The sequence below is a fragment of the Theobroma cacao genome, chromosome 7 (genome assembly GCF_000208745.1).
Source record: "Theobroma cacao cultivar B97-61/B2 chromosome 7, Criollo_cocoa_genome_V2, whole genome shotgun sequence".
NCBI classification, from domain to species: Eukaryota; Viridiplantae; Streptophyta; class Magnoliopsida; order Malvales; family Malvaceae; genus Theobroma; species Theobroma cacao.
In genome coordinates this window covers 2,076,541-2,104,321 of record NC_030856.1, presented here as the reverse complement: position 1 = coordinate 2,104,321, position 27,781 = coordinate 2,076,541, and the positions used below count along the sequence as shown (strand labels likewise).

The 27,781-nt window shown below is 34.0% G+C and overlaps 3 protein-coding genes and 1 pseudogene across 3 annotated transcripts; 2 read left to right on the top strand and 2 right to left on the bottom strand.

The window, feature by feature from the left end:
• LOC18593539 (probable disease resistance protein At4g27220) lies at positions 6,058 to 13,204 on the top strand. The gene is made up of 7 exons (XM_018124172.1): positions 6,058 to 7,997; positions 8,295 to 8,738; positions 8,922 to 9,183; positions 9,404 to 9,667; positions 9,910 to 10,173; positions 11,008 to 11,733; positions 13,006 to 13,204. The coding sequence occupies exons 1-7, from the start codon at positions 6,058 to 6,060 to the stop codon at positions 13,102 to 13,104; spliced, it is 3,999 nt and encodes a 1,332-aa protein (XP_017979661.1). The 3' UTR covers positions 13,105 to 13,204.
• On the top strand, positions 14,174 to 18,456 carry LOC18593538 (polyadenylate-binding protein RBP45C). The gene is made up of 7 exons (XM_007020812.2): positions 14,174 to 14,575; positions 14,877 to 15,351; positions 17,148 to 17,203; positions 17,282 to 17,412; positions 17,498 to 17,594; positions 17,684 to 17,848; positions 18,088 to 18,456. Exons 1-7 carry the CDS (start codon positions 14,249 to 14,251, stop codon positions 18,088 to 18,090), a joined length of 1,254 nt encoding a protein of 417 aa, XP_007020874.2. The 5' UTR covers positions 14,174 to 14,248; the 3' UTR covers positions 18,091 to 18,456.
• On the bottom strand, positions 18,469 to 19,813 carry LOC18593537 (annotated as a pseudogene).
• LOC18593536 (GDSL esterase/lipase At1g28580) lies at positions 21,403 to 23,326 on the bottom strand. The gene is made up of 5 exons (XM_018124934.1): positions 22,926 to 23,326; positions 22,635 to 22,859; positions 22,350 to 22,498; positions 21,988 to 22,264; positions 21,403 to 21,904 (listed from the first exon to the last, which is right to left on the bottom strand). The coding sequence occupies exons 1-5, from the start codon at positions 23,212 to 23,214 to the stop codon at positions 21,639 to 21,641; spliced, it is 1,206 nt and encodes a 401-aa protein (XP_017980423.1). The 5' UTR covers positions 23,215 to 23,326; the 3' UTR covers positions 21,403 to 21,638.

Genomic DNA, 27,781 nt, shown 5'->3' with positions numbered 1-27,781 from the left:
TAAGTGATTACTCTATATCAAAAGAAAATTCTAGTAAAAAGAACTATAAAATGGGATTGGATCATTTCTACATGCACTTGGAATTGGATCATCATCATCAAAGGATTCATTCCAACCTCTATGTTTATGTGCACTGAATAAAACCAGAATTGGAGGCTGCAATAAACTGAAAAGTCTCTTTCCAGTTAGTGTTGCTCTGCCAAAACTATAAATAATCACAGCAGAAGTTGCTTCTGAACTAGAGAAACTATTTGGGGACGAAGAGAAATAACAGTGCTCTGTACTATCACTGATTTTTGTTTATTTGTTATATGCTATACTACTTGTTAACATAAAATTAATAATGCTTGTTCTTTTTGTCCCACTTTATTTGGTTGTGAAGGCTCCCTTCATGATAAAGAAAGATGCATCAGAAGGCGGTCAGATAAACTACCACCATTCATCACAAGGCTCCCTTCATAAATTATACTAATCCTTATACAAGTATATTAAACAAGGACAATATACTATAAATATGCTTCAGTAAAAAAGATTGAACTAATTGTGAAACTGATGACTACATTAAACAAGGAAGTCTTCATAATAATGTATCGATTTTCTTCTAAATTCGTAGGAGCACAAAAAAAGAAAAAGAACACTCAGAGATTTGAAGCAGACTTTCAACAATTGTGGTCAGTTGGAAAATTTCCTATACATTTACATCCTCGCAAGTCCCATCCTCTTGCCATAACACTTCCTGGAAAGCCAACCAGGGTCCTTACGAGAGCATTTCCATGAACTCCATCCTTTTCTCCCTTTTTTTCTTTGGCCCATCTATCGGATCGAGTATAAGTCATCATAACTATAAGTCAACCAAATTCAAATTGGCCTATCTGTCTGCCTTTCCTTTATTCTTCTTTTTCTTAAGCAAAACGCATATCTTTTTCTATCCATTCCCATAAATAAAGCGATTACCAGCCCATGAAACAACACTCATCATTACACCGTGTATAAGAATATGTTAGAAAGCTGCTGCAGGAAGAATCTTTCGTTCACTAAAATTTGTCCACGATGATTTAGCCCCACAACAAGTTCACAAAATGCATCTAAATGTAGGTCCTTACTCATTTCTAGAAGAAAATTTACCAAGTAATGCTTAATTGCTAAAGAAATATAAACAGGGGAAAAGTGATAACTCTTAAGGACATTTACAAGATAATAATAGTAGTTTCTATTTAAAAGGAAAGTCAAGTGTTTTCTGTGTAAACCAATCAAGTAGGTCAGAAACTAATGCTGAAAAAAAAATTAAAAATGACAAAAAGAAAGGCATCAATAATTCAAATTCCACCAATGATTTCGTGTCTCATTTGCGTATATACACAAAGAAAAAATGAAAGGTCTGAACTTAATTATCCTTAGAATAAAAGTAAATTTTATTTAGGGGAAATCTATGCTTCATTGAAGTAATTCAATTTCTTTGGCCCATCTATAGGATTGAGTGCAAGTCATCGTAACTATAAGTCAACTAAATCCAAATTGGCCTATCTGTCTTCCTTTCCTTTATTCTTCTTTTTCTTAAGCAAAACACTTATCTTGTCTTGACTTTGTTCTATTATTTGAATATCAAAGTTGGATATGTTATATTCTATTCATCCCTATAAATAAAGTCATTTCCGGCTCAAGAAACAACACTCATGATTACATCATGTATAAGAATTTATTAGAAAGCTGCTGCGGGAAGAATCTTTTGTTCACTAAAATTTGTCCATGATGATTTAGCACCGCAAAAGTTCACAAAATGCTTCTAAATGTAGGTCGTTACCCATTTCTAGAAGATAATTTACCAAGTAATGCTTAATTGCTACAGAAATATAAATTAGGGTAAAGTGATAACTCTTAAAGACACTTACGAGATAATAATAGTAGTTTCTATTTAAAAGGAGAGTCAAGTGTTTTTCATGTAAACTAACCAAGTAGATCAGATATTAATACTGAAAAATAAATGAAAAACGACAAAAAGAAAGGCATCAATAATTCAAAATTCCACCAATAATTTTGTGTCTCATTTGCATATATACACAAAGAAAAAATGAAAGGTATGAACTTAATTATCCTTAGAATAAAAGTAAATTCCAAGAATCAAAAATTTTGTGGCGTAAATATTCCACCATGAATCAAAAATATCTGGGAAAATTCCAAGAATCTCCCTTTTACTTTGATAAATAAGATTTTCGTGTTAGACTTAATTCTTTCGAAAGCAAGAGCTAAGAAGAGTCCTAATTCCAAATTAATATTTCTTTGTTAACTTTAGAGCAGAGATAATGAATTAGGTGACGACTGACCAAACCTCTTTCTTCCCTATTACACACAATATTCAAAGTGCGGACCCACTGTCACATGTTCTTTAGGGAAGAGGAGAAGGACGGGAGAAGAGGCATTCATTTTATTTTACCCTCCCAATGAAATAATCAGACAGATACATTAATTAACCACGAGGAGGCATGATTTTCTGATGAAGTCAATTTTGCATTAATTAGACTTTCATCAATATTTTGTCTTTGAGTGAGAATTAACCAAATGCTTTTTCAAAAATCAGCTGCTTAAGGTTTGATCCACTTCAATTTATTGTTAAATGTGACGGAAAAGCCATCAGTTTCACACATATAATACATATAAGTTTATGGCTTTTCATTTTAATATATTCATTCAATGAATTTGAAGCAGAATTTCAAAAATTTTCTATACATTGACATCCTCGCAAGCCCATCCTCTAGTTTTCATAAAACTTCCTGGAAGGTAACCAAGGTCCTCAGCTGCACCCGAACATTTGATTTATTAGTTGGTGTGTAATCTCCCTACTTAAAAAGTAAAGTTCGAATCCCCCCTCCCCAATTATAAGAAAAAAAAAAACCAGTGTCCTTAGCAGAGAGTTTTCATGACTCCATTCTTTACTTTTTTTTTTCCAGTCTTTTTGTGAGAGAATTGGTCAATGATAAGGCATAAGATGTTGGGGCCCTTGTCATTCACTAAGGATATGAATAAGAAAAATTAGTAACAATAAAAAGAAAAAGAGATTCAAAAGAAAAGAAGTCTTAATTTGCCTTAGAGTTTCTACTTTCTATATTCAATTACAGTTTTTGTTATCAGAAGCAGAATTATAATCTGCATGCATTCCAAAGAAGATAAGTGAAAGTCTGAACTTACGTAATAAAAGGTTATATTAAAGAAATTAATATAAATAGAAGGTGTGAACTTACGTTTGAATCATGGTAAATTTTTAGAGAAATTAACTTAAGTTTTATTAAAGTAATTCAACAGAAGTTTGTGGATGCACCCAAGCATTTGACTTAGACACTCAGTAATTGATCTATGTAGCTGTTGTTCAAAGAATTAGGAGTCGACTCTCTATTGTTCCAAATTTAGGAAAAGGAAAAAAGAAAAAAGAAAGCTTGGAGATCTTTTTTTTTTTTTGTTTGCAACTAGTGATTTATACAGATTCAATATATTGAAATCATAGGAGACAATATGTTCAATTAAAAAAAAAAGGAAAAGGTATGACGTAAATCTATAAAAATTAAAGTAAAAAATTATGCAAGTGGAATAATTGTTATTAAAATATTAATATAAATATATAAAATTTAACAAAATAAATCAATTAAGTTAAAATAAATATAATATTTATAAAAATTAAATATTTAAATTTTAATTTATAAATGAATAATAATAAGGATAAAAATAATTATAGTAAAAATTAACAATTAAAAAATCTTAACGCAAATATATAAGAATTAACATAAAAAATCATAAAAGTGGAACAAAAATTGTTTAAATATTGATGTAACTATGTAAGATTTAACGTAACCTACCATGATAACAAGCTTAATTGAGAAAAAAAAAAATTTTGATTGAATTAAATTATTTAGAAATAATGTTATTATTAAAAATAAAAATATTCATATATTTTAAGATAAAAATAAAATTAAAATTAAATGATATTTAAAAAATAAATAAATTTAAAAATGATCTATGTTATTAACATAAAATAAAATGGATATGCTTAAAAATTAAGTATATAGTTTACTTGTTAAACTATCAAACAAATTTTTATTATTTTTTTTAATTATATTTATTGACCATACAATAAGGTTAGACTTACCATAATGCTCACCCGTTTTTTAAAGTTTCCACTTTGTTCCAATAACATCAATATGCAAGTTGAAGGTGGTCTGTTCCAATAACACTTCCTGGAAAGCCAACCAGCAGAGTATCTCCACGACTCCAAAGAAAACAAGTCTTTGCCTTAAGAGTTTCTACTTTCTATGTTCAACTACTGTTTTTGTTATCAGAAACAGAATTATAAGTGAAAGTCTTTTTGTTGTTTTAATTTCCTGGCCTTCCGATCATTGCAGTGCAAAGTTTATTATATCAACTTCAGTTTTCTTTGAACTCAAAAAAAGAAAAAAAAAACCCTTCACCGACTTTGTCAGTTTCTGTAATATATTTTGGCTGGATCAAAATAGAAGCTCTGTCATGGCCCCTTAAAGTTCATGTATTACTCCTTTGGTATGTAAATGTTCATCCTCTTCTTCTGTGGTTTTACATTTGAGTATAGATATTTGCAAGTTTAGATGCTTTGACACATGTTTTCTATTTTCAAATTAAGTTGTTCTTTTGATCTTAGATTGACAGATATTTGTTGTTTATTAATTCCCTCTGCTAGTGGGCTTTTGGTTATTATAGTGCAAACTTGATTTCTACTTGAGTTTTCTTTGATCAATAGAGAAAAGCTTGGCCTTGGGTCCTCAAACTTCATGTTTCCTTGGTATATATGTGCATCATTTTCTTCTATGGTTTATGCATTTGAGAATACATCTGCAATCTTTACATGCAAAATTGGCACTGAATTATTTTGTGTGGCCAAATTAACAGTTTTGATCGTCTACAGTTACAATCCACTCATGGCATTTGTGTGAAGCAGAGAGCTAGAAACTTGTATTTGTCTCTTACCCTTTCACATTCAAGTAGTGAGAACAGAGTGGTAAGTTTCAAGAAAGGATTTCAGTACCTTCCAGAAGCAGAATTATCTATACGCATTAAAAAGAAGACAAGTGTAAGTCTGTTATTTATTAATTCCTTGGCCTTCTCATCATTGCAGTGCAAAGTTTATTTCAACTTCAGTTTTCTTTGAACACAAAAAAAAATAAAAAAACAAAGAAAAAAACTTCAACGACCTTGTGAGATTGCCTGGATCAAAACAGAAGCCCGTCTTGGCTCCCCTGAGTTCATCTATAGATTTCCTTGGTATGTAAATTTTCATCTGTCTCTTTGGCGGTTTAGTTGTCTTGATTTTACATTTGAGTAGATATTTGATTTTTCGGTACTTTACTATTTGGAATCCACAAGAAAACTGATTCCTACTAGTAGTTAAGCAAATCCACTGACAAATTTCAACTATGAAATTTAGTCACTATTATTTCGTAAATATGTCCTTATGAGTATAAATAATTTATTTGTCAAAAAAAAAAAGAAAAAAAAAACCTTCACCGACTTTGTTAGTGTCTGAAATATATGAAGCTCTGTCTTGGCTCCTCAAAGTTCACATATATTTCCTTGGTATGTAAATCTTCATCCTCTTCTTGGTTTTACAGTTGAGTATATATTTTCGAGTTCAGATGCTTTGGCTGATATTTTCTATTTTCAAATTAAGCTATTCTTTTCATCTTAGCTTGACAGATATTTGCATTTTATTTTATTTTTCTGTGAGCTGATCTCTTGGGTTTAGGGGAAACAGTTTCTTAATAATTAGTAGTAGTTATTAGTCAACCAAATCCACTGCAAATTTTCAACTATGAAATTTTGTCATTATTAGTCAATTTTGTAATGCATTAATATTTAATAACTAAAGAACATAGCTTCCAATATAGCTTTGTAGAAGTTGATTTTTGCAATTTTCTTTCTTTTTTTGATTTTTTTTTTACTTTTATATATTACAAAATGAAATTTTTAATAATTTCTTTTGTCTCTCTGTTACTACTTTTGCTCAAACAAACCTGTTCTTCAACCTCAGATAATCAGTGAATGGATACTAAGGAAACCAGTCCTGCTGAATTTGCAACCTCTGTGTTTTCCAATGTCGCTGCCAATATCACTACAAATGCTCTGAAAAAATTGGCAGGGAAATTGGGAAAACCTATTTTCGGTTTTGATGAAATTATTGAAGATTTCAATGCAAAGAGGGAACAACTTATACTTGCAATCGATAAGGTACAGAATGACGTGAATGAAGCCGAAAGGCAAACTGAGGTAATTAATCATGACGTTGAGGAATGGCTAACGAAGGCAAGACAAGAACTGAAAGATGTGCAGAATTTGTCAGATAAAATAGAAAGTAACAAGCGTTCCAAATGGCTGTCTGGTATGAGCTGGAGATCCTCTTTAAGTAAGGAAGTAGAGAAGAAGACACTTGATATCTCTAAGCTTTTAGAGACTTGTAACTTTTCACGAGTCGGCCAGCGTCCTCCTCTTCAAGGAATAGAGTTCATAGTACCCAAGGATTTCATGCGTTCCGAATCTTCAATGTTAGCTTTCAGTGGGATTATGGAGGCTTTAAAAAGTGATGGTGTGAACATGATTGGATTGCATGGAATGCCAGGAGTGGGTAAAACAACTTTGGCGGAAGTAGTGGGGAAGCAAGCTACGGAACAAAAGCTCTTTGATAAAGTTGTGATTGTTACAGTGTCCCAAACTCCGAACTTCAACAAAATTCAAGACAGAATTGCCGAAATCTTACATTTTAACTTTAAAGCAAGTACAGAAAAAGGAAAAGCAGAAGAGTTATGGCGGAGATTAAAAAGTGAGAAGAAGATTCTCATAATTCTCGATGATGTTTGGAAAGAACTTGAATTGCAAATTATAGGAATTCCATTCGGTGGTGAACACGAGGGTTGCAAAATTCTTTTAACTACACGTGATCAACAAGTTTGTTGTAAAATGGATTGTGAAGAGGAATTTAAGCTGAACATTTTATCTGAACATGAAGCATGGGTTTTATTCAAAGACAAAGCTGGTCTGAAAGATGACTCTCCCACCTTGAATGTAGCGAAGGAGGTTGCTCCTGAATGTGGCTGTTTGCCTCTTGCAATTGTAACTGTGGCAAAGGCTCTAAAAGGTGAAAGTCTAGATGCGTGGATAGCAGCAAATAAACGACTCAAGAGCTCAAGGCATTTGGATAATCAACATGTTTGTGGAGGTATTTATACATGCCTTGAGCTTAGTTATGATTATTTGGATCAAGATAATATCAAGCAATGTTTCTTGTTGTGTGCCCTTTTTCCGGAAGATTATGAGATTAGTATTGAATTGTTGACTATATGTGGAATTGGTCAGGGATTGTTTAATAATAATTACTTCATGGAAGACTTAAGGAGGGAAATTCATCTAGCACTGTCAAAACTCCAAAAGTCTGGTTTATTATTGGAAGCTAATGATAAAGAACATATAAAAATGCATGATGTGGTTCGTGATTTTGCTCATTGGATAACATCGAGAGGGGAAAACATATTCATGGTAAAAGATTGGTTGACGGAATGGCCTATGAGTGAAAGGTTTGGATGTTATACGGCAATCTCCTTATGGAACATTGAGATCAATCATCTTCCTAACAAAGTGAAATTTTCAAAACTCAAGACTTTGTTTCTCACAGGAAACAATTCACTGAGAGTTTCGTGTGCATTTTTTGAAAGAATGACAACCCTCCAAGTTTTACTTCTTCAAGATGTGGTACTCGCACTCAAAGCACTTCAATTCTTGACAAACCTTCGAACTCTGTGCATTATAAATTGTGAGCTTGAGAACATCTCATCATTGAGGAATCTGGAAAACCTTGAGATTTTTGCATTGCTGGAGACTAATATTTATGAGCTACCAGAAGAATTAGTGGGATTGCATAAACTAAAATCACTATATTTTTCTTACGATGAAGGGCCATACTGTTATTTCCCCCCTAACTTGCTACCAAGGTAAAACTGTTTATCTTATTGTTTTCAGTTATTTAATTTTATATAATTTATTTTATCTTTTTTCTCTATTATTTACTTTATTTGATTTGACTATCACAAACATATATATATCTAGCATGAGCTTTTGGTCACTGCTATTATTATGAAACATTGCAACCCGTAGTACAAAAGTAGCTTTAAGAATGAAGAAATAAAAAAGTTTATGTTATCTTATTCATTTCATTACCTTGCTATTTTTATCATTCGGTTGAAAGTGCTATTATTGCATTAATTACATTTTGTGTTTGTTTGTAACAGGTTGACCTCACTCCAAGAGCTACACATGACAAGTGATAACAATGCTAACTTATTGGAGCTGAATTCATTGACTGGTTTGACTGGATTAGCACTGACAGTTTCTACTAATCAATGTTCTCAAGAAAACTTTGTGTTCCCTAAACTACAAAGCTACAATATAGCTGTAAGTGAATATTATGAAGGTATCGAAGTTTTGGAGGGGCTGAGCTTGAGAACCTTGAGAATTAAGGATTTCTCATCCTCATTAAATGCATTCAAGGAGCTATTTTGCAATGTGGAGAAGCTTACTTTGTCCAAGGTCACCATGGAACACAAAAATATTGTCCCAAATGTAGATCAGCGCGGACTAAAGGAATTAACTTCTCTTGAGCTTGTATATTGTGAAAATCTAGAATGCTTGTTCGATACAACACGAGAACAAAGTCCAACCACTGCATTCTCTAATTTGGTGAAGTTAGACATTACATTCATGACTTCTTTGAAAGAGTTGTGCCATGGTCAATCATCGATTAGCTTCTTAAAAAGGTTAGAAACATTGCACATTGTCGATTGTAAGCAGTTGCAATCAGTGTTTCAAATGAATTGGCTTTTTGGAAAGGAAGAAAGTCCGACGCGCACAATCTCCAGTTTAAGAAGTTTGGAGCTGACGTCATTGCCAGCATTAGAGAATATATGGAAAGAGCCAACTCATCATGTAAGGTTACAAAGTCTGAAGGAAGTAACAATTCATGGTTGTGATAAACTGAAATCTATCTTCTCACCTTGCCTTGCTCAAAGTCTGTTGCATCTAGAAACACTTAATATATCTGAATGCGAAAAATTAAAGCAAGTCTTTGCTTTTGACAAAGAAATGGTAGACCTAGAGGTACCTCTTATCTCTCCATTTTTCCTTTAATAATGCTCTCATATATTCTTTGTCTAATTATCTTTCATTTTATTGAATTATTTAATATTTAAATAATTACTATCTAATCTTTCTAAATTATTAACTTTTAAATACATATTATTTATAATTTTTTTAAAATATATGCCTTCTCAATATTTAAGTACAATGAATTCATATTTCAATATTTATTAATTAAAAAATTATATATTTTCCTTTATGTCAGGAAAATCAGGTACAACCATTGTCAAATTTAACTTATTTGGAGCTTACGTCATTGCCAACATTGAAGAGTTTATGGAAAGAGCCAACTCATCATGTAAGCCTACAAAGTCTAAAGGAAGTAATAGTTTATGGTTGTGATAAATTGAAATCTATCTTTTCACCTTGCCTTGCTCAAAGTCTGTTGCATCTAGAGAAGTGTGAGATATCTGAATGCGAAAAATTAAAGCAAGTCTTTGCTTTTGATAAAGAAATGACTGAGCTAGAGGTACCTCTTATCTCTTCATTTTTCCTTTAATAATGGTCTCGTATATTGTTTTTCTAATGATTTTTTTTAATTATCAAATATATAAATAATTACTATCTAATCTTTCTAAATTATTAACTTTTAATACTTCTTTCTACTTTTTTTTAACAAAATATATTTCTTCTCAGTAATTAAGATCAAGTATAAAGAATTCATTTTCATTATTTATTAATTAATAAATTTTATATTTTTTTTTATGTGAGGTAAATCAGGCAGTACCACTCTCAAATTTAAGAAGGTTGAAGCTACGGTTATTACCAGCATTAGAGAGCATATGGAAAGGGCCAGCTCATTGTGCCATTGGACTCCCTTGCCTACAAGATTTTCAACTTGTAAACTTGATAAATTTGAGTTCAGAAAACTTTCTCATCTCATCACCATCCTTGGAGAAGTTGAAAGTTTGCAACTGTCCTAAATTGAGAAATTTCACTATTCAAAAAGAAGTTAATGAGCAAATTCAGCTAGAGGTATTTCTCTATACACTTTTCCTTCAATTATGGTTTTGGATTTTGCCTTTGAGCTAAATCTTTTTTTCAACACTCACAAACTAATCCAATTATTTTTTAAAATTGCAGAACAAAAATTTTATACTATTTATTTTGAAAAACAAATTTTAATTTGTTTGTGGGGATCTTTGGGTTTTCCTTGTCCTTGTTTCTGAATTGAGGTTCATCATATATTTTCTTCAAGACGACAAATCTTGCTTTTTTTCTTGTTCGAGCTTCCTTTTTCTTCTTCGATTCTAGTTTCTCTTGCTTTCTCTGATTCGAATTTTCTCTTTCTTCTTCAATTTAAGTTTTCTTTTTCTTCTTGGCCATGAGTTCCCTTTTTTTTTTTTATTCAAAGTGTTTCTACTTGCTGTTGCAGACAAGAGAAACAGATTGAGAAAGTTAGGCTTTCCAGGGGGTTCATTTCTTTTATGTTTTTTTTTTTTATGTAATTTAGGTAAATTAAAAAAAATTAACACTTTACCACTTTATCTATACTTTTCAAATCAACATGCTTAAAGAAAAAATGACAAAGAAAAAAACACAAGAAAAGGAAAGCCATAAATGGTTTTATGTTAAAAATTAACAGAGAAAAACTTGAAAGAGGTTAGATGTCTTTGGATTCCACTTTCAGACCATTTCATGAAAATTTTGGATTTAAATTTTGAAACATATATATGTCCTATCATTAAAAATGTAAGGATTTCTTGTGAATTGGCATCTAAAAAATTATGAGTACTATTTGCTCATCTATTCCCAATCTAATAGAAAAGGAACGTATTTAGTGACATTTGGTGGTGTCTGTATTTGCAGGAATTATATCTCTCTGAGTTGGTAAATAGCTTTCAATTGCGTATTTCAGCCAACTGCAATCAAGAATATATAGCAGTTGGGAGTCATGAAGAAGTATTCCAAGTTCATGGGCGTATAAAGGAACTCCACCTGGAGGACTTATCTGAAGAGCAGATTATATGGAAGGATGTCGCTCAAGTTGTAACTCTTGAAAACCTTACAATTCTGGAGGTGATTGATTGCAAGAGGCTAAGATACATATTTTCACCTACAATTGCTCGAAGTTTATCACGGTTGGTCAACCTAGAAATACAAAATTGTGATGAATTGGACCAAATCATTGCTGAGGATCAAGTTTGTTCATCATCAGATGATGATCTCCAACCTATAAGCTTTCCTAATTTGACCATAATTTCTGTTAAATATTGCAAAAAGTTAAAACATCTCTTTCCTCTTGGATCTGCTCGTTGTCTTCCAAAACTTGAAGAGTTAAAAGTTGAAGGGAACTCTAAATTGGAGCAAGTATTTGAACTTGAAGATGAAGCAGAAGCGACAACTGAAAAGGAGATAAAGTTTGATCAATTAAGAGAATTATCACTTAAAGAACTGCCAAGCCTTGTTGACTTTTGTCCAAGGGGATATCACTTTGTCTTATCGGCTTTGCATTATTTCAGTGTAAAAGGATGTCCCAAGATGACAACAGGTTTCTTCATAGATTCAAAGACATATGTGCATGCCAAAACAGAGGTATACACCCTGAAAACTTTAGTCTTGTCTATTTTAAGGCATAATCTTCAAAGTCTTTAAATTACTTAAATGATTGAGAACGACACTACAACCAAAACCTAGTCTAGAATGGCACTTTTAATGAATTTGGCCTAAAAGCTTATAATTTATAATATGCCTATTTCACACATCAAAAGGATATCCTGTGCAATCACCCACTTGTTAAGGAGTTTTGATGAAAAATTCTCTAACTATGTTTCCACCTTAGTAAACCATTTGTTAAGCCAATCCCAACCTTTATCCTTGAGCTCTTCCAACAGCTCCTTATCCTCAAAGGTTAGCAGAAATTCTTTTGAGAGACAAACTCCTCATAAGCAGCCCTGAAATGCCTTCCATTTTAAATAATTCTATTAAATTTGCTAAATCTGAATTACATTATGTTGTTACCACATCACTTCTCTTCAACCAAAGCATGTTTTCCATGCTTGTTAAGACATTGAAGATCATATTCTCTCTCTTCATTTGAAGCTCCACCTTTTTCAAAAGGACCTTTCAATAACAGAGCATAAGATGGCGTAGTGAATAAAGCCAAGTTGTCTCAAAATCCCACTGCAGGTTCCGTTCCTAAGTGGTTAACACTAGGTGCATAAGAAGCTTCCTTTTTGCTTCCTCCTTCAAAATGAATCATGGCTTCCATAGCTGGCTCTATTGACCTTTAGCTTTTGGTTAAGAAGCCAGACTCCATTTAAACTTTGAACTGTTCTCCTAGCTTGATTAAAATATCCAAATATGATAAAAGGATAACTCTGACTGTATTTGCTTCTATTTCTCCCTACAAATGTATTGACAACATTTCCAAATTGATCCCAAATCCTTTGAAGCCATCTTCATGGACTTTGGCAGGAATATTATTCACAAAAACTAAAAATACCTTATTCATTCTCCTTATCCTCCCAACATAATCGTTATTGATGATTAAGAGTTTTTCTTATTGATTAGTGAATTAAGTTCAAGCTTTTATTCGGTATGTGCAAAGGCAATTAGAGTCTTTAATAATATTATACTGTATAATTTTTCAAAGTCTTTACTTAAATTACTTAAATGATTGAGTAGTACACTGTAATCAGAAGATTGGTCTAAAATATCACTTTTAGTGAATGATTCCATTACTTTTAATGAATTTTTGACCTAAAATGCTTGTAAATTATAATATGCCTATTTTTTCTTTTACCCTTATAACATGTAACATTAATACTTTTGTTTTACATTTCACTGTTTCAATTGTTTAAAAAGACACCGCAACTAGTTGAGCAAGACGCCAAGACCATTCAATGGGGCAGGAGCTTTTGGGGCTTTTGGGGTGAGCTACCACCTTACAGGGAAGAACTGTGAGATGATTGCAGGGGAAGTTGCAAAGGCATGTTTAAACATCAATGAGTACGTTTGAGCCATCAACTAAACACAGGTAAATCAAAGGCTACTTTCCATTTTCATTTCTTTCACTTGTTCGCCTAGTCCCAATCAAATTTTAGTGGTTTACTTGTGCTAATCTTTATTATTTACATAAAAAAAAAAAACCAGGTAGTTGAAATTATTGTGCTTTGGGTTGATCAAGATGTTGACTTCACAGAGTTGTCAAGCAAAGGGATCACTTGCTTTCAATAATTTACCTAATCAATGTTATTTTTCTCTCTGTATCTACAATAAGTAGAAGAATAAGCTTAAAATTCTTCTGTTTGTTATCCTTCTCTCTGTATTTTAAATCAAGACATGGGAAATTAAACTTTAAGTTTCCTATACAAGCCAAGTAGATTTTTATTTTATGAAGGTTCCAAGTGATTTATTGAAACATTGAGAGTTTGATTGGTACTCCAGCCTATAAGATCTGGCCATGGTAGTATAGTCCAGGCAACAAGTTAACAAAAAGCATTTAAAATGAAGTAATTACTCATTGATAGAAGAAAATTTTACCAAGTAATGCTTACACTAAGAATTATAACAAGGGATTGGACCATTTCTACATGCACTTAGAATTATTAAGTTCAATTTAATTTCTTTTTCTTATCATGGTGTACTTTTCTTATCATATTATAAGACTACTATATAAAATTAAAAATTCAAAAATTTTTTTAAAAAAGTTTAAAATTCAAAATTTTAAACTTTACAATGGTTTTTAAAATAATGATCAAAGTTAGAGTTTGTTTAACAAAAAAAATCAATAAAGAACAAAAATAATGAGACGAAGGGAAATGATAAAATTTTTTTTTATTACATCCTTAAGAAGCGTTTTTTATTAACAAAGGCGATGAATTTTAGCCTAAACTCAGCCCAATCTAACCCATACCAAGCCCAATACCAGATTTATCCTATCAAAAGCCCATTACTGTGACCCAATTCCCATTCTCCACGTGTTACCCGACAGGCATCCTCTTGTCCATAAAAAAAAAATCCCCTCTTTATAAAACTTCAATTTACGCCTAGGGTTTCCTCTCCTCTCTGAGATCTCCCGATTCTCTTCCCTATCTATCTATCGAGTATGATGCAACAACCCCCAGCAGGAGGCGTAGCTCCGCCGCAGTCCATGGCAGCCGATCAGTCTCAAACCCAGCAGTACCAGCAGCAACCGCAGTCGCAGCCGTGGATGATGATGCAACAACAACAACAGCAGCAGCAGGCGGGTCAGCCGGTTCCTCCACCTGCCGGTTGGGCTCCGCAACCCGTTCCTCCGCCCGGTCAGATGCAGCAGTACTCCACCGGTTCAGCCGCCGCCGGCTCCAGCGAGATTCGATCCCTCTGGATCGGTGATCTTCAGCAGTGGATGGATGAGAATTACCTCATCAACATCTTCGCTCACACTGGAGAGGTAATTAATTAGTTAATTATAATATTTGAGAAAAAAATTAGGGGCTTTTAGAAAAAAAAAGATTTAAGAGTGCCTAAGTAAATAGTAAAATAGTAAAAAAATTATAATAAAATTTAATTAAACGGAGCAAATATAGTCGAATAAATTTCGCAGTTTTATCTATATTTTAATTAATCAAAATATTATTCCCTTTTGTTATTTAAATGAATTTCCTTTCTTTTCCTTTTAAACTTAACTGCTTAAGTAAAAAAATCAGTAAAAAGTAATTAAAGGAAGTTTAATATTTTTTGGGTTTTTTTAGGTGGCTTCAGCTAAGGTGATTAGGAATAAGCAAACGGCGCTACCAGAGGGGTATGGGTTTATCGAGTTTGTGTCACGTGCGGCAGCTGAGAGGGTTTTGCAGTCGTATAATGGGGTGCCAATGCCGAATTCTGAGCAGAATTTTAGGTTGAATTGGGCGGCACTTGGATATGGGGAAAAGAGGCAAGATGAGGGTCCTGATTACACAATCTTTGTTGGGGATTTGGCTGCGGATGTTTCAGATTATATGTTGCAAGAGACTTTTAAAGCTGTTTACCCATCCGTGAAGGGTGCCAAAGTTGTCACTGATAGGAGTACAGGACGGTCCAAAGGTTATGGCTTTGTGAGGTTTGGTGATGAAACTGAGCAGCTTCGTGCCATGACCGAAATGAACGGGATTTATTGTTCTACAAGGGCAATGCGGATTGGTCCAGCTGCTAATAAGAAGCCGGTCACTGGTCAGCAGTATCCAAAAGGTACTATCTTGTGGTTTATGTTAAGTTCATTATTTATCTTGATTTCTATAAGAAGGTTGCTTGGTTTTTTATAGTTTCTATTTGCCATGATTAACCTAGAGTACTTTGACTGGACAAGTTGAATGCTTGTTGGTTATTCTATTTTTATTTTTGGGTTTTAATTTTCTGAGTTGAAGTTGTTACTTGTTAGTTGTTACAGTGTCCTTAAAATTCAAATTCTTTCAGTTTTGCACTAGAAGATTGGCGGGATTTATACAAAGTCATTTCCTTCCAGTTTGCCTTTGTAAACTTGGGCACGTTTAATTATATTAAAACATTCACAAACTTATATAAAACTCATGTTGTCTTAAAGCAGGACACCAAGAGGCTCTCATTTTGGGGGGCCTGGAACTGATATCAGCTGAAATGATTCCACTTTAATGCGTGGCCTCATTTTAGGTCAGTTACTTTGTTTATGTCGTAAGCTTCATTTTCTCGTGGCAGTATTTGTGCTACATTCGCAAATTACTTTTCCAGTTCCTTATTAAGTATTCCAGTCAAGTTCAATTTGTTTCAGTTTTCCCAACATGTTTCCTTTAAATCTTTCTTTAGATTCTTTTACGAGTCCAGAAACTTTTTTGTTTTTTAATTTCATAGATCAGTTCCCTTTCGATACTTGCGTATGTTTATGCACTCCTTTTTGTTTCCTTTAAATTCAAGCTGTAATGCTCGAAACTAGGTGAAGCAGCCATGGGTAAAGTTACTATGCATGTTATCATGCACCATTCTGTTAATGAACCTTGGGGCAAGTTTTGTTCTATTGCATTTTAAATCTGTGCTTCTTTTTAAAGTTATAGTAACTTCTTTGTCCTCATTCTATTGCTTTGTTACAAATGAGGACAAATTGAGTCAGGAAAGAAACCTGGAACTTCTAGTTAAAGGCATTTTCAGTGAATGGATTTAACCTCAATGGAAGTAGATCACTTGTCCATGCTTTTTTGTCCAAACCTAAATAGTGAATGCCTAGCTGCTTACGAATCTACCAGTATTAATATTGCATTTTCAAGGCATTCTGTTTTCTACTTGTCATTTGAGGTTTTGTGTCACTTCAGTTTACAAGAATTTCCTTAGTTTCTAAATATGTTCTTCGTCTTGCCATTTTGTGGCTACTAATATAATCTTCATAGGTTTCTGTCTATGCAGAGAATGTTAAAACATTTCTGAAATTAGTTTAGCAGATAGGTTCTTTCTACTAAAACATAATCTTTGAAGTTGAAGTTGTGAATCATTCTATTATAGCACTGACAACTTCCTCCCTCCCTCCCCTCCCCCTTACAAAAAATAAGTGAAAGAAAGGAGAAAAAGGAAATATTTCATGTCAAGTGCAGAGAAAAGTTGAGTCTCTGATTTCAATTTTCCTTTTTCTCCTTTTCATTCTATTTTAAAAGGTTAATGAAAGAATAGCACCTTTACTGATTCCCTGAGTTTAGTGTAGTTAATGATTTCTTTTTGGGCTACTATTGAAATCTATTTAATCTGATACTTTTCACTTTCCCTGGTAATGGTAAGCCTTGATGTAACCCAAAAGATGTTTATGGTTGCAATTGTAACTTTTGAGTGATATATAACTGGTGGTTTTACATTTTTGTTCTTTTGCATGCCATGGAGGAAATTTTTTTTTAACTTTTTTAGTATTTGTAAGTGTATTATCTTAATGCTTTGCTTTTTTCAACAATGTTTAATTTGAGTTTTGAGAAGCAATGAGCTCTTTTTATCATCTCATTCAATGGTGGTTTACATGTATTTGTCATTTGCAGCTTCTTACCAGAATACTCAAGGAAATCCTGGCGAGAATGATCCAAATAATACCACAGTGGGTAGCTTTTTTATGTTTATTAATATACTTTATTTCATGGTATGGTCAACTGAAATCTTACATGCTTAAATGCAGATATTTGTCGGTGGTTTGGATCCCAGTGTTTCTGAAGATCAATTAAAACAAATATTTAGCCAGCTGGGTGAGGTAGTTCATGTAAAAATTCCTGCTAACAAGCATTGTGGTTTTGTTCAATATGCTAACAGGTAAGCAGTAAATACTTCCATATATTTAAGTGTGTGAAATATTATTATATTATATTAATTTATTCTGCAATATGATGTACTTCAGAACTAGTGCGGAGCAAGCTTTATCAGTTTTGAATGGCACCATGTTAGGAGGAAGAAACATTCGACTTTCATGGGGACGTAGTCCTTCAAGCAAACAGGTTTTGTATTTAAAATCATAGTATTTTGCAATTAAAACCTTGCTGTATATATTTCTGCAAACTAAGAGGGAAATCTGTTGGAGTTTCAGGCTCAACCAGATCAGGCCCAGTGGAATGGTGGATATTATGGATATGCTCAAGGATTTGAAGCATATGGATATGCACCTCCTCCCCAAGATCCTAACATGTACTATGGGGGCTATCCTGGATACGGGAATTACCAGCAGCCAGGAGCTTACCAACAACCACAGCAGGTAAACATGATTTTATGAATTATACATACTTTCATAATTATTCCTGGCTCTTAGCAAAAGCAGAAAGAATGCAAGCATGCTGAATCTTTTTTGAGACTTTGTTACTTTAATTGCATGGAAGTTCAATAAAAAAACAAATGAAATGACTAGTTTGTCTATGCTCACAACATCTACCATTATCATTTTCTGACATTATATACATTGTGCTTAATGTGTTTTATTTTTTTTGTATTTTGCAGTGAGGTGTGGTTGCTGTACCGTGGCTCGAAACTGGTCCAGTCTGATCCAGGGCACTCCAGGTGTTGCTTTGATCCGACATGTTTTAAGGTTGTGGGTTTTCATTGGCTGGTGTACAATGTTGTGGTTGTTTCTCTGAGAGGGTCATGTTCCCTCATCTTTTTTTTTTTTCTTTTTATCTTTTGCTTCCCTTTCTTGTTTCATCCCATCCCTTTACCTCTCTTCCCTTTTGATATTGAGTTTTCTAGTCTATGGGCAATGTTGTTGCAGGCTGAATACAATTGCCATTCACAGTCTTACATACCATAGTAGTTGTTTGGACTGAATGCTTTTTAATGGTTCTTAATATTATGCTTCCTATTTGTCAATTATTCTTTTTCTTATTAATATTTACACTTGACTACGTCTTGACTAAGAAAGGCATTGCGGTATGGGTGAACCTTTCGGATTCGATCAAGTTCCTTCTGAAGTAATTCATTGTTGTACTCCCCGTAGTTGTATACCCATGTCAACCAACCAGTTAAAGGGTCATATTTTCCCTTGTCTGAACTCTGAAACATTGTTAGATACGATCCCATGCATCTAAGTGGTATGCTTCCACGGACCAAAATTGTCCCTGCCCCATACTCGATCAACTCCTGCGTTTCCAGGAGAATGTAAGGTAAACCAAAACAGCATTGCTGTTTCAACACGTCGGGACAGAGTTTTCTTGCATTGATTGCTGAAGCTATGCTATGAACGACAAGAGGAACCCACCCTCGAACCTCCTCGTACTCTGCCTTGTTTCAATGCATGGCCGTAGTCATTTCCTCCGATAATTCCCATATCTATCAACGAAGTCCGAAGGAATTCTTTGAAGTCTGTGCATCGAAGCAAGGTACTCAGTCAACGACTATAAATGAAGAAACCCCTCTTGCTCTTAAGAGAGAACTTCCATGAGAGACGAACTTTTCTTTCTTCACTGAAGATGAAACGGGCATACATAACTTCTTTACTGGTAAGTACAAAAGAGACGGTAACCCAAAGAAGATGAGCAAAGAGTTGGCAAAGCATCTTTGAACAACCCCTCTTCGTCTCTCGAAGAAAAGTTTGTGAAGTAATTATGGACTCCTCTTTCTTAAAAAAATGAAAAATCCAGTGCTGTAGCACCCAACACAGCCAAATTCACACCCTTTTGAAAGTTTTGTGATGTTCCATTTTCACCTCCAAAATATGGTAGTAAAAGGGGAAGTCCCAAACCCTCAGCTGCAAAACCATGCAAAAACGAATAAAACCCAAGTTAAAGCATATGATCAAGCATTTAATTTCACCTGGTCATACATTTATATACATGCATACCAAGGAAATCTATAACCAACCGGCCATCGGAGCACCGCCCTGTGGGATGACCAACATATGCCCTACCATGTGGAGGAAAAGCACAGTGCGGAAGCTCCCCGGATTCTGAAAGTGAAATGTGGACTAAGTTCCCATTATCGGTGAAGGAATCACCAAAGCTGAAAATTGATGTAAAACATCCATTCACATGATCTGAAGTATCGATGGTTATGACAAAGAGAAAGCTAACAACAAGAAGCTGTTTCAATGAGTAAGATGATGAAGAAGTAGCCATGATTGAGAGTGTAATTGCTAACGAGCAAAAATGTAACATAAGAGCTTTGGAAATATACGTGGAGACGTACATATCAATCAATAAGTCAAAAATTTATGTGATTACCATAAGTTAGATAGAAAACATGTTATATCTCTTTATTAATTTGAAGATTCTGAATTTGATTTTACTTCATTCTTTTGAAAGTATTGCCTGCATAATTTTTTATGATTGCAATGATATGCAATTTTCATGCATCTAATTACCTATTAGAAGAGAAAAACATATTGAATTAACAAGAGTATTAACTGTAAAAATATAGAATTTTTATAAGACTTAAAATCTTGATCAATAAGGTTTTTGATTAATACTTTTACTATTTGACTTTTATTTTTATTATATATATATAAAAAAATTATCTGAAATTTATTTTTCTTCTCTTTTTTGTCTTATGTATTGAGTGCATGATTTGTCATTTTCAAATGGTATTATGATAAGACAATTTGTCCCTGTCTTAACTTTTTAGTAGGACCCCAAAATGTACTGATAATTCATTAAATTTTAGAAACCTAGTAGAATTTAGATGGATCAATGACAGCAACAGCTGCAAAGTAGCTTACAATAGAACCACACAGTGAATCATAAAGCAATATATGGCACCTAATCATGGATAGAGTGGTCCTCGTAACTTTGAAGAAGCATTAGGACATTTCTATATATCCACAACCAATTCACCAGCCTGGAAAATAGATTCCAGGGCATGGGGATTTGATCCTTAGAATGCAACCTTTCTTTTGATCATTATCCCCTTCATTTCATGGCTCCACTTACTTCCTAAAATGTTCCAGTTTTTATTCTATTTATTTAGGATGTAAGATAATTAATATACTAACGAACTCATTATTTCTTTACAATTTTATAGGAAGTGGAGTTAAAGATTTCAAGTAAAAATAATTTATCAAAAGTAATTTATGTATTAATATTTAAATATTATAAGGAAAGACAAAAAAATTTCTTTTATAATTTAAGATTTTATTAAAAAAATCCAAACCTAAACTACTATCCTTATCTAAAAATTCAAGTCATTTCCCTTATCTAAGATTTTATTAAATTGACTATAGTCTTATATCGATTAAATTAGAAATATTCTAAATATATAAATATAATAAAAATATTTCTACCTTCTAATTTTTTTTTTGAAAATTAAAGAGGATCATTTCATTATATAGAACTATTAGTTACAAAAGCACACAAATATCAACTGGTAATCCTCCGGTCAATTACTGTCTTGGAATGGCTTAAAAAAAAAAACAGCCATGACCACAACCTGTTGAACTATACAAAGTACATGAATCCCTGCTATCAAACTCAGAGCAATCATCTCAGAACAGCAAAAGAAACCTCAACAAGGGAAACAGCAGACTCAAATCAGTAAACCAGAGACACCACCGCAATAGAAGAACAAGTAAGGGTAAGAAACTTGACCTGCGGCCTGTTTCTTGTTCTTACTTCTCCTAGAACCATTCAAGGGATGGAATTCCTCTTGACCTCCCATTTCATGTCACCATGTTAGAATTTTGGAACACTTAAGAAATTATTGAGTGCTAAAACGAAAAAAGAAGATAATCACACAATTTTATTAATAAAGATAACGGCTTTTATAACTTTATAAAAGATAATGTTAAAAAATAATAGATAACACTATTTGAAATTGTCACACCACTAAGTTTGTGGATTATTCCTTACATTTGTTTTAATTGCCAAAACATGACTAACATGAAAAATCAAATAACCATCAAATAAAAAAAACTAAATAGTCACCAAGTAAAAGACATATAATTAGCACAGCACTACTTCTCCAAATTGTAAACAAACTTTTCATGCTAAGGAGTATTGCAAACTGAGCCTAACTCCAACACACCATGACCTACCTTCTAAAATTAAGATTCTCAATTTCTGTCCTCAACTATTGCTAAGTTTGTTGTTTACAGTAAATGACTGACACAAGCTATTTGAAATGGGAAAATTGGTGTGTGGTCCATCTAATATGGCCCTCGAAAGCAATCTGTTGGCTGCTTCTGTATAATGTATACCATCCCAGCTTACATACGAAGAAGGGTCATCACAGCAGGATGTCACCAGCGGATAACCACAAAGTGCCGACAAGTTGAAATTGTACGGACCTCCCCCTCCGCAGCATGCTTTTGTCAGAGTTTCTTTTCTAAACCCTGGAAATGATTATTAAGTTAAGAATTTGAGTTTTCAGTAGTCTACATAAGCTCAATTTGTGTTTTAAGGAAAGCGAAAGTACCAAATTGCTTTGGAGAAAGGTAGAAACGAATTGCAGCACTGTAATAATCTGCATAAACAATGTTGACATGGGGATGAATCTCCTGGATTCTAGCAAGTTCTTCTTGAAGCAATTGATTGTGGTACTCAGAGAAGTGGTTCAGCCATGTTAGACAACCGGTTAAGGGATCATATTCTTCCTCATCTGAACCCTCAAAGTTTGTCAGACATGATGGGAAGCATCCAATTGGTAGGTTTCCAGGGACCAAAAATGTGACTGCCCCTAACTCAATCAACTCCTGCATTGCCTTGCCTACTAAAATATGTTAACGATATCAGCAAATTTATCAAGATTTTTAACACGCTGGCAGGCAGTTTTCTTACATGGATTGCTGAAGCTATGGTATCAATAACTAGAGGAACAAGCTCTCGAGTCTCCTCATTGCTTTTCCCTTCCTCGAATGCGAAATTGTAATCATTTCCCCCGATCTCTCCCATAACAATCAAAGAGTTGCTAAGGAGCTTTCTGCAATCTGTCAATCTCTCCCATAACAATCAAAGAATTGGTTCATATTAGAGTAAGTGGAACAGTTTGTCCTTCATAAAAATACTTCTATTCTTTCTTTTCCTTTCTACCAAACACCATATGTAAAGGATATGACAATTCACCTGAAGAAGATGAGCAGAGAGATGACAAAACATCTCTGAAAAACCCCAATTCGACTCCCAAAGTAACGTTTGTGGCGGGATTAGTGATTCCTCTTTCTTTGAGAATCTCATCATCAAGTGCAGTAGCACCCGCCACAGCCAAATTCACACCCTTCTGAAAGTTATTTGATCTTCCATTTTCACCTCCAAAATACGGTGGTAAAAACGGTAATCTAAAATCCTCAGCTGCAAAACCATGAAAATAAATGAAAACCATAATAATCTTAGCATAACCAAAGCATGCTCACCCACCAATGAAATCTATAACCAGCCGGCCATCAGAGAATCGCCCTGTTGGATGATGAAAAAAGGTCCGTCCGTATGGAGGGAAAGCACTTTGAGGAAGCTCGCTGTGTTCTGAAAGTGAAATTTGAAGAAAGTTTCCGGTGTCAGCAAAGGAATCACCAAAGCTGAAGATTGACGTGAAACATCCATTCACATGTGTAATTATGGTAAAGGTGACAAAGAGAAAGCTAACAATGAAATGCTGTTTCAAGTTCAACAAGGAACATGATGAAGAAGACGAAAAAGGATTAGCCATGAATGTAAGAAGAAAAAGTTGCAGAAGAATTTTGGTATTGTGTTACCCCTACACTATGCCTATGGACTGGTAGGTATTTGTTACAATCACAATGCCACGAGTTTGTTTGTGTATTATGTACCAAACAAAACCCCACGTGTATTTCTTGGAGTTGTTGCCTCCATGAAGAACTAATTAAAAGCCTATGCAGAACTTGGTCCCCCATGGCAATGCCCTGTTAATTGCATTTGATATTTTCTTTTGAAGGCTGATTGCTTTCAAATTTAAGTAATATTTAACTATTTTTTTCATATAAAAAACTTATACCGTCCGAACATTTGATTTAATGACAAATGCATAATCTCTCTGCAATGAAATGAATCAACAACATGAGAGGAGAAAATGAAATGCTCTCATTAAAGAGCATGATATTGTGTTTTTACTACTGCCTACTTGCAGGCATGATGAATATCTATTGCAAAATGGATCGACAGTTCTTTTCCTAGTTCAAAGAGCTGAATGAGGAAAATATATAAGATGAAAGGAAAGATAACTTGATTTGATGAATTTAATAAGCATTCCAAATCAAAGTAAGTTGGATTCATCAAAAGTGATGTTGATCACTGCCAGAGAGGCCGATTATCATCAACCAAAAACCAGAAACAAAGATTTTAGTAACTCATATATATATCAAATTAATTCCAATGAATTCTTCTTTTTTTTTTCATTTAAATTGACATCTGATACTCTAATATTCGGAGAAAATAAATAATCAACACCTTAGTATCTCAGCTACTAATGAATTTGTTGTTCACTGTCAATGGAAGACATAAGCTGTTTCTGTAAGGAATGGTGAATAGTTCTTTTAACACAGCCTTGGAGATCCATCTGTAGGTTGCTTCAGTGAAATGCACACCATCCCAGCTAACATATGAAGAAGGGTCATCGCAGCTGCTTCTCAATGGTGGATCACCACAAGCCATGGATGAGCTGTAATTGTAGGGAACTCCCCTTCCACAACATGCTACTATTGTTTTTGTAAACCCTGGAATCATGCAGAAAGAGGAAAAAGTTCATGTAAACAAGCCAACATTTGATGACCATGATGAGAATTAATTAATATCCCTCTATAACATTAGTTTGGATACGATAAGCTTGAAATATTTTGTAAGACAGTTGAAACTATGGAAGTACCAAATTGGTCTGGGAAATGGTAGAAACGCATTGCAATGTTGTAATAGTCTGCATAAATGATGTTGACATGGGGATGAAGCTCGCGGATTTGATCAAGTTCTTGCTGAGGCAATTCATTGTGGTACTCAGAGAACTGGTTCAGCCATGTTAAACAACAGGTTAAGGGATCATATTCTCCTTTATCTGAACCTTTATCTGAACCCTGAAAATATGTTAGATATGCTGGTGAGCATCCGATTGGAAGGTTTCCAGGGACCAAAAATGTGACTGCCCCTAACTCGATTAACTCCTGCACCATTGCCAAGTAAACTTTGTTAACATGTCAGATTCACTGAACCAAAGAAACAAGTATATAGAAGTAATGGAATTGAAACAAAACCAGCATTAAATTTTCAAGTTTTTGGGAAATTTTGCCTTCAAAACTTGTGAATATTTTAGCATGCTGCTGGCACTCTGATTTTCTTACATTGATTGCCGAAGATATGGTATGAACTACAACAGGAACAAACTCTCAAATCTCTTCAGGGTTTTTTCCTTCCTCGAATGCATAGTTGTAATCATTTCCTCCAATCTCTCCCATAACAATCAAAGACTCCCGGAGGAGCTCTTTGCAATCTGTGAGTCATAGCGTTTTAGCAGCAGGAAACCAAGCAAGATCAAGAAATTAAGGTTCATTGATAGACTAACTGTGTAATTCAATTTCCAGTTCATTTTCCCATCCTTCTTCACTGAAATGAAATAGGACATAGCTTCTTCACCGTTTGGAAAACGGGTAGGAAAATGAAAAGAGATAATTGACTGATTAGTTTGTTACTTAATTTCCTTTTCATACTAGTAAACTGTGGAAGATATTTTAACCTACCGGGCCCTTTTCCTTCTTATCAAACAGAATCTGAAAGGATACAAGAACTTACCTGAAGAAGAAGAGCAAAGAGATGGCAAAACTTCTTTGAAAAGTCCCAATTCAACTCCCAAAGAAACGTTTGTAAAAGGGTTCTTGATTCCTCTTTCTTTGAAAAACGCATCATCAAGTGCTGTAGCACCTACCACAGCAAAATTCACACCCTTCTGAAAGTTTTTTGGTCTTCCATTTTGACCTCCAAAATAAGGTGGTAAAAACGGGAGTCCCAAACCTTGAGCTGCAAAAACCATGGAGAAACTATAGCATAACCATGACCAATATCAAAGCATGTAATCACTCAACTGCCTATACACATACCAACGTAATCTATGACCAGACGGCCATCGGAGCATCGCCCAGTATCTGCTTCCACTGAGTGAAGCAGTTTTTATGGGACCAGAGATGTCAGTATGCACCAGCTCAAGCTTTCTGGAAGCCTTCCATCCACTTTGCTTAGGAAATGGTTTCCTAGTCTGCTTTTTAAGTTGACAAGCTTTACAAAGCTTAGATGGTTTTACAATCCCAAGCAAGCCTTTCACTAGACTCTTTGCTGACATTAGAGACAATTAGCTGTAATTGACATGTCCAAATCTCCTGTGCCACTTTTCTGATATATCTAGCTCACTATACAAAGCCAAATGTGAAGTATTTTTAGCTAAATTAAGAGGATAACAATTGTTCCTCATTGCAACAGTGTACAATTCATCACCATTCGGATCAATCAATGTGCAAACTTTACCATTAAAAAGCAAAGTGTAATGGTCTTTGGCCAATTGTCCCACACTTAACAAATTGTGGTTGGCACTTGATACATAATGCACATTACTGATGCACTTATCTCCTGAGGCAGTTTCAACTTTAACAATGCCAATGCCAAGTATATCCAGGTAGTTACCATCTCCAATCTTCACTTTTGACTTAAAACTTATATTAAGAGTGGAGAAAAGAGACTTATTCCCAGTTAAATGATGTGAATAGGCACTGTCTAACAACCATACAGTATTTTTGCTCAGACCTTCTTCACTTGTTGCCATAAACAAAACCTCTTCAGTTTCATCTTCTATTTGCTCAGCTACATCAACCTTTTCTTTTCTTTTGGCACGAGTCTTGCATACTTTCTCCACATGCCCTTTTTGATTACAAGCTCTACATACCACATTTGGTCTGTACCAACAAAACTTCTCACTGTGATTAGTGTTCTTGCAATACTGAAGTGGTGAGAACTCTTTCTTTTTCTCTCATTGTCTTTTCTCTCCAGTCTTCTTTCTCCCGTTTTTCTTCTCAGCAGTATCACTCTTTAACTTTCTATCATCATCTTTTTGAGTTTTGGACTTAGCAATCAAGGCAAAATCAGCTGCACTCTTTTGCCTAATAGCTTTTCTCTGCTCAAGTCCCTCCAAAGCATTAACTAATTCTTTTAGAGTAATCTGAGTCAAATATCTAGCTTCTTCTAATGATGACACCTTTGATTCATACTTCTCAGGTAAACTCACCAACATCTTAGTCACTAAACGTTCTTCAGTAATTTCCCTTCCAAGTAATCTTAATTGATTTACTAGTCTTATCATTTTACTAGTAAAATCTCTAATGTTTTCACTGTCCTTCATTCTAAGCGTTTCAAACTTTTGAGTTAAGTTGAAAGCCTGAATTTGCCTAGTTCGTTCACTTTTAAAAAATTCATCCCTCAGATAGTCCCAAATTTGCTTAAGAGATCTCAAATGCATAACCTGATAAAAAATCTCATCAGATAAAGCTGAGTGAAGGTAAGACAGAGCTTTGTACCTTTTTGCTTTGTCTTCCTCAAATTGCTGATCTGAGCTATAGTTGAATTAGCTCTTTTTTGCACTGGCTCCTCATCTGTCTCCACGCTTCTCACAACGTGAAGGCTCTGAGATATGGCTCAATCTTTACACTTTAGAAAGAATAGTTCTCTCCGATGAACTTTGGTGGGTTGATGAATTGAATCCGAAAGTCATTGTATCACAACCTAGGCCCCTCAAGATCACTTAAAGCTTTGATACCAATTGAAGAAAACAGCCAAACAGATAATTAAAGAATTTCTGGAAAATTTTACTTGAAAAAGTTCAAAGAGCTTTGTTGAGCAGAAAAACAGAGAAAGAAATTCAGCTCAAAATATTGGATCCAAAAAGCACATCAATCCAATTTTCAAATTTGTATTTATACTAAGCAATTATAAACTTTCCTCATAAATCGAATCAAAAGGAAAAACTTCACACCAATCGAAGCACAGCTCTAACAGAAAACAAGAAGAATAAGCATGACTGTTGAGCATTGACAACAGAAAATGACAACCAAGCAAAACGACATCAAAATACTGCGTTTAGCAACTGAATAATTAAACCAAGTTAAACGACACAAGAAACCATCGTATCATTAAGCTTTTTAAATCCCTAAGGGCAGCGTTTCATTCCTTGAACAAATTTCCTCAACTTTCAATTTGTTGCTTCCTGCCAATAACTGTAGTCAGCTAAC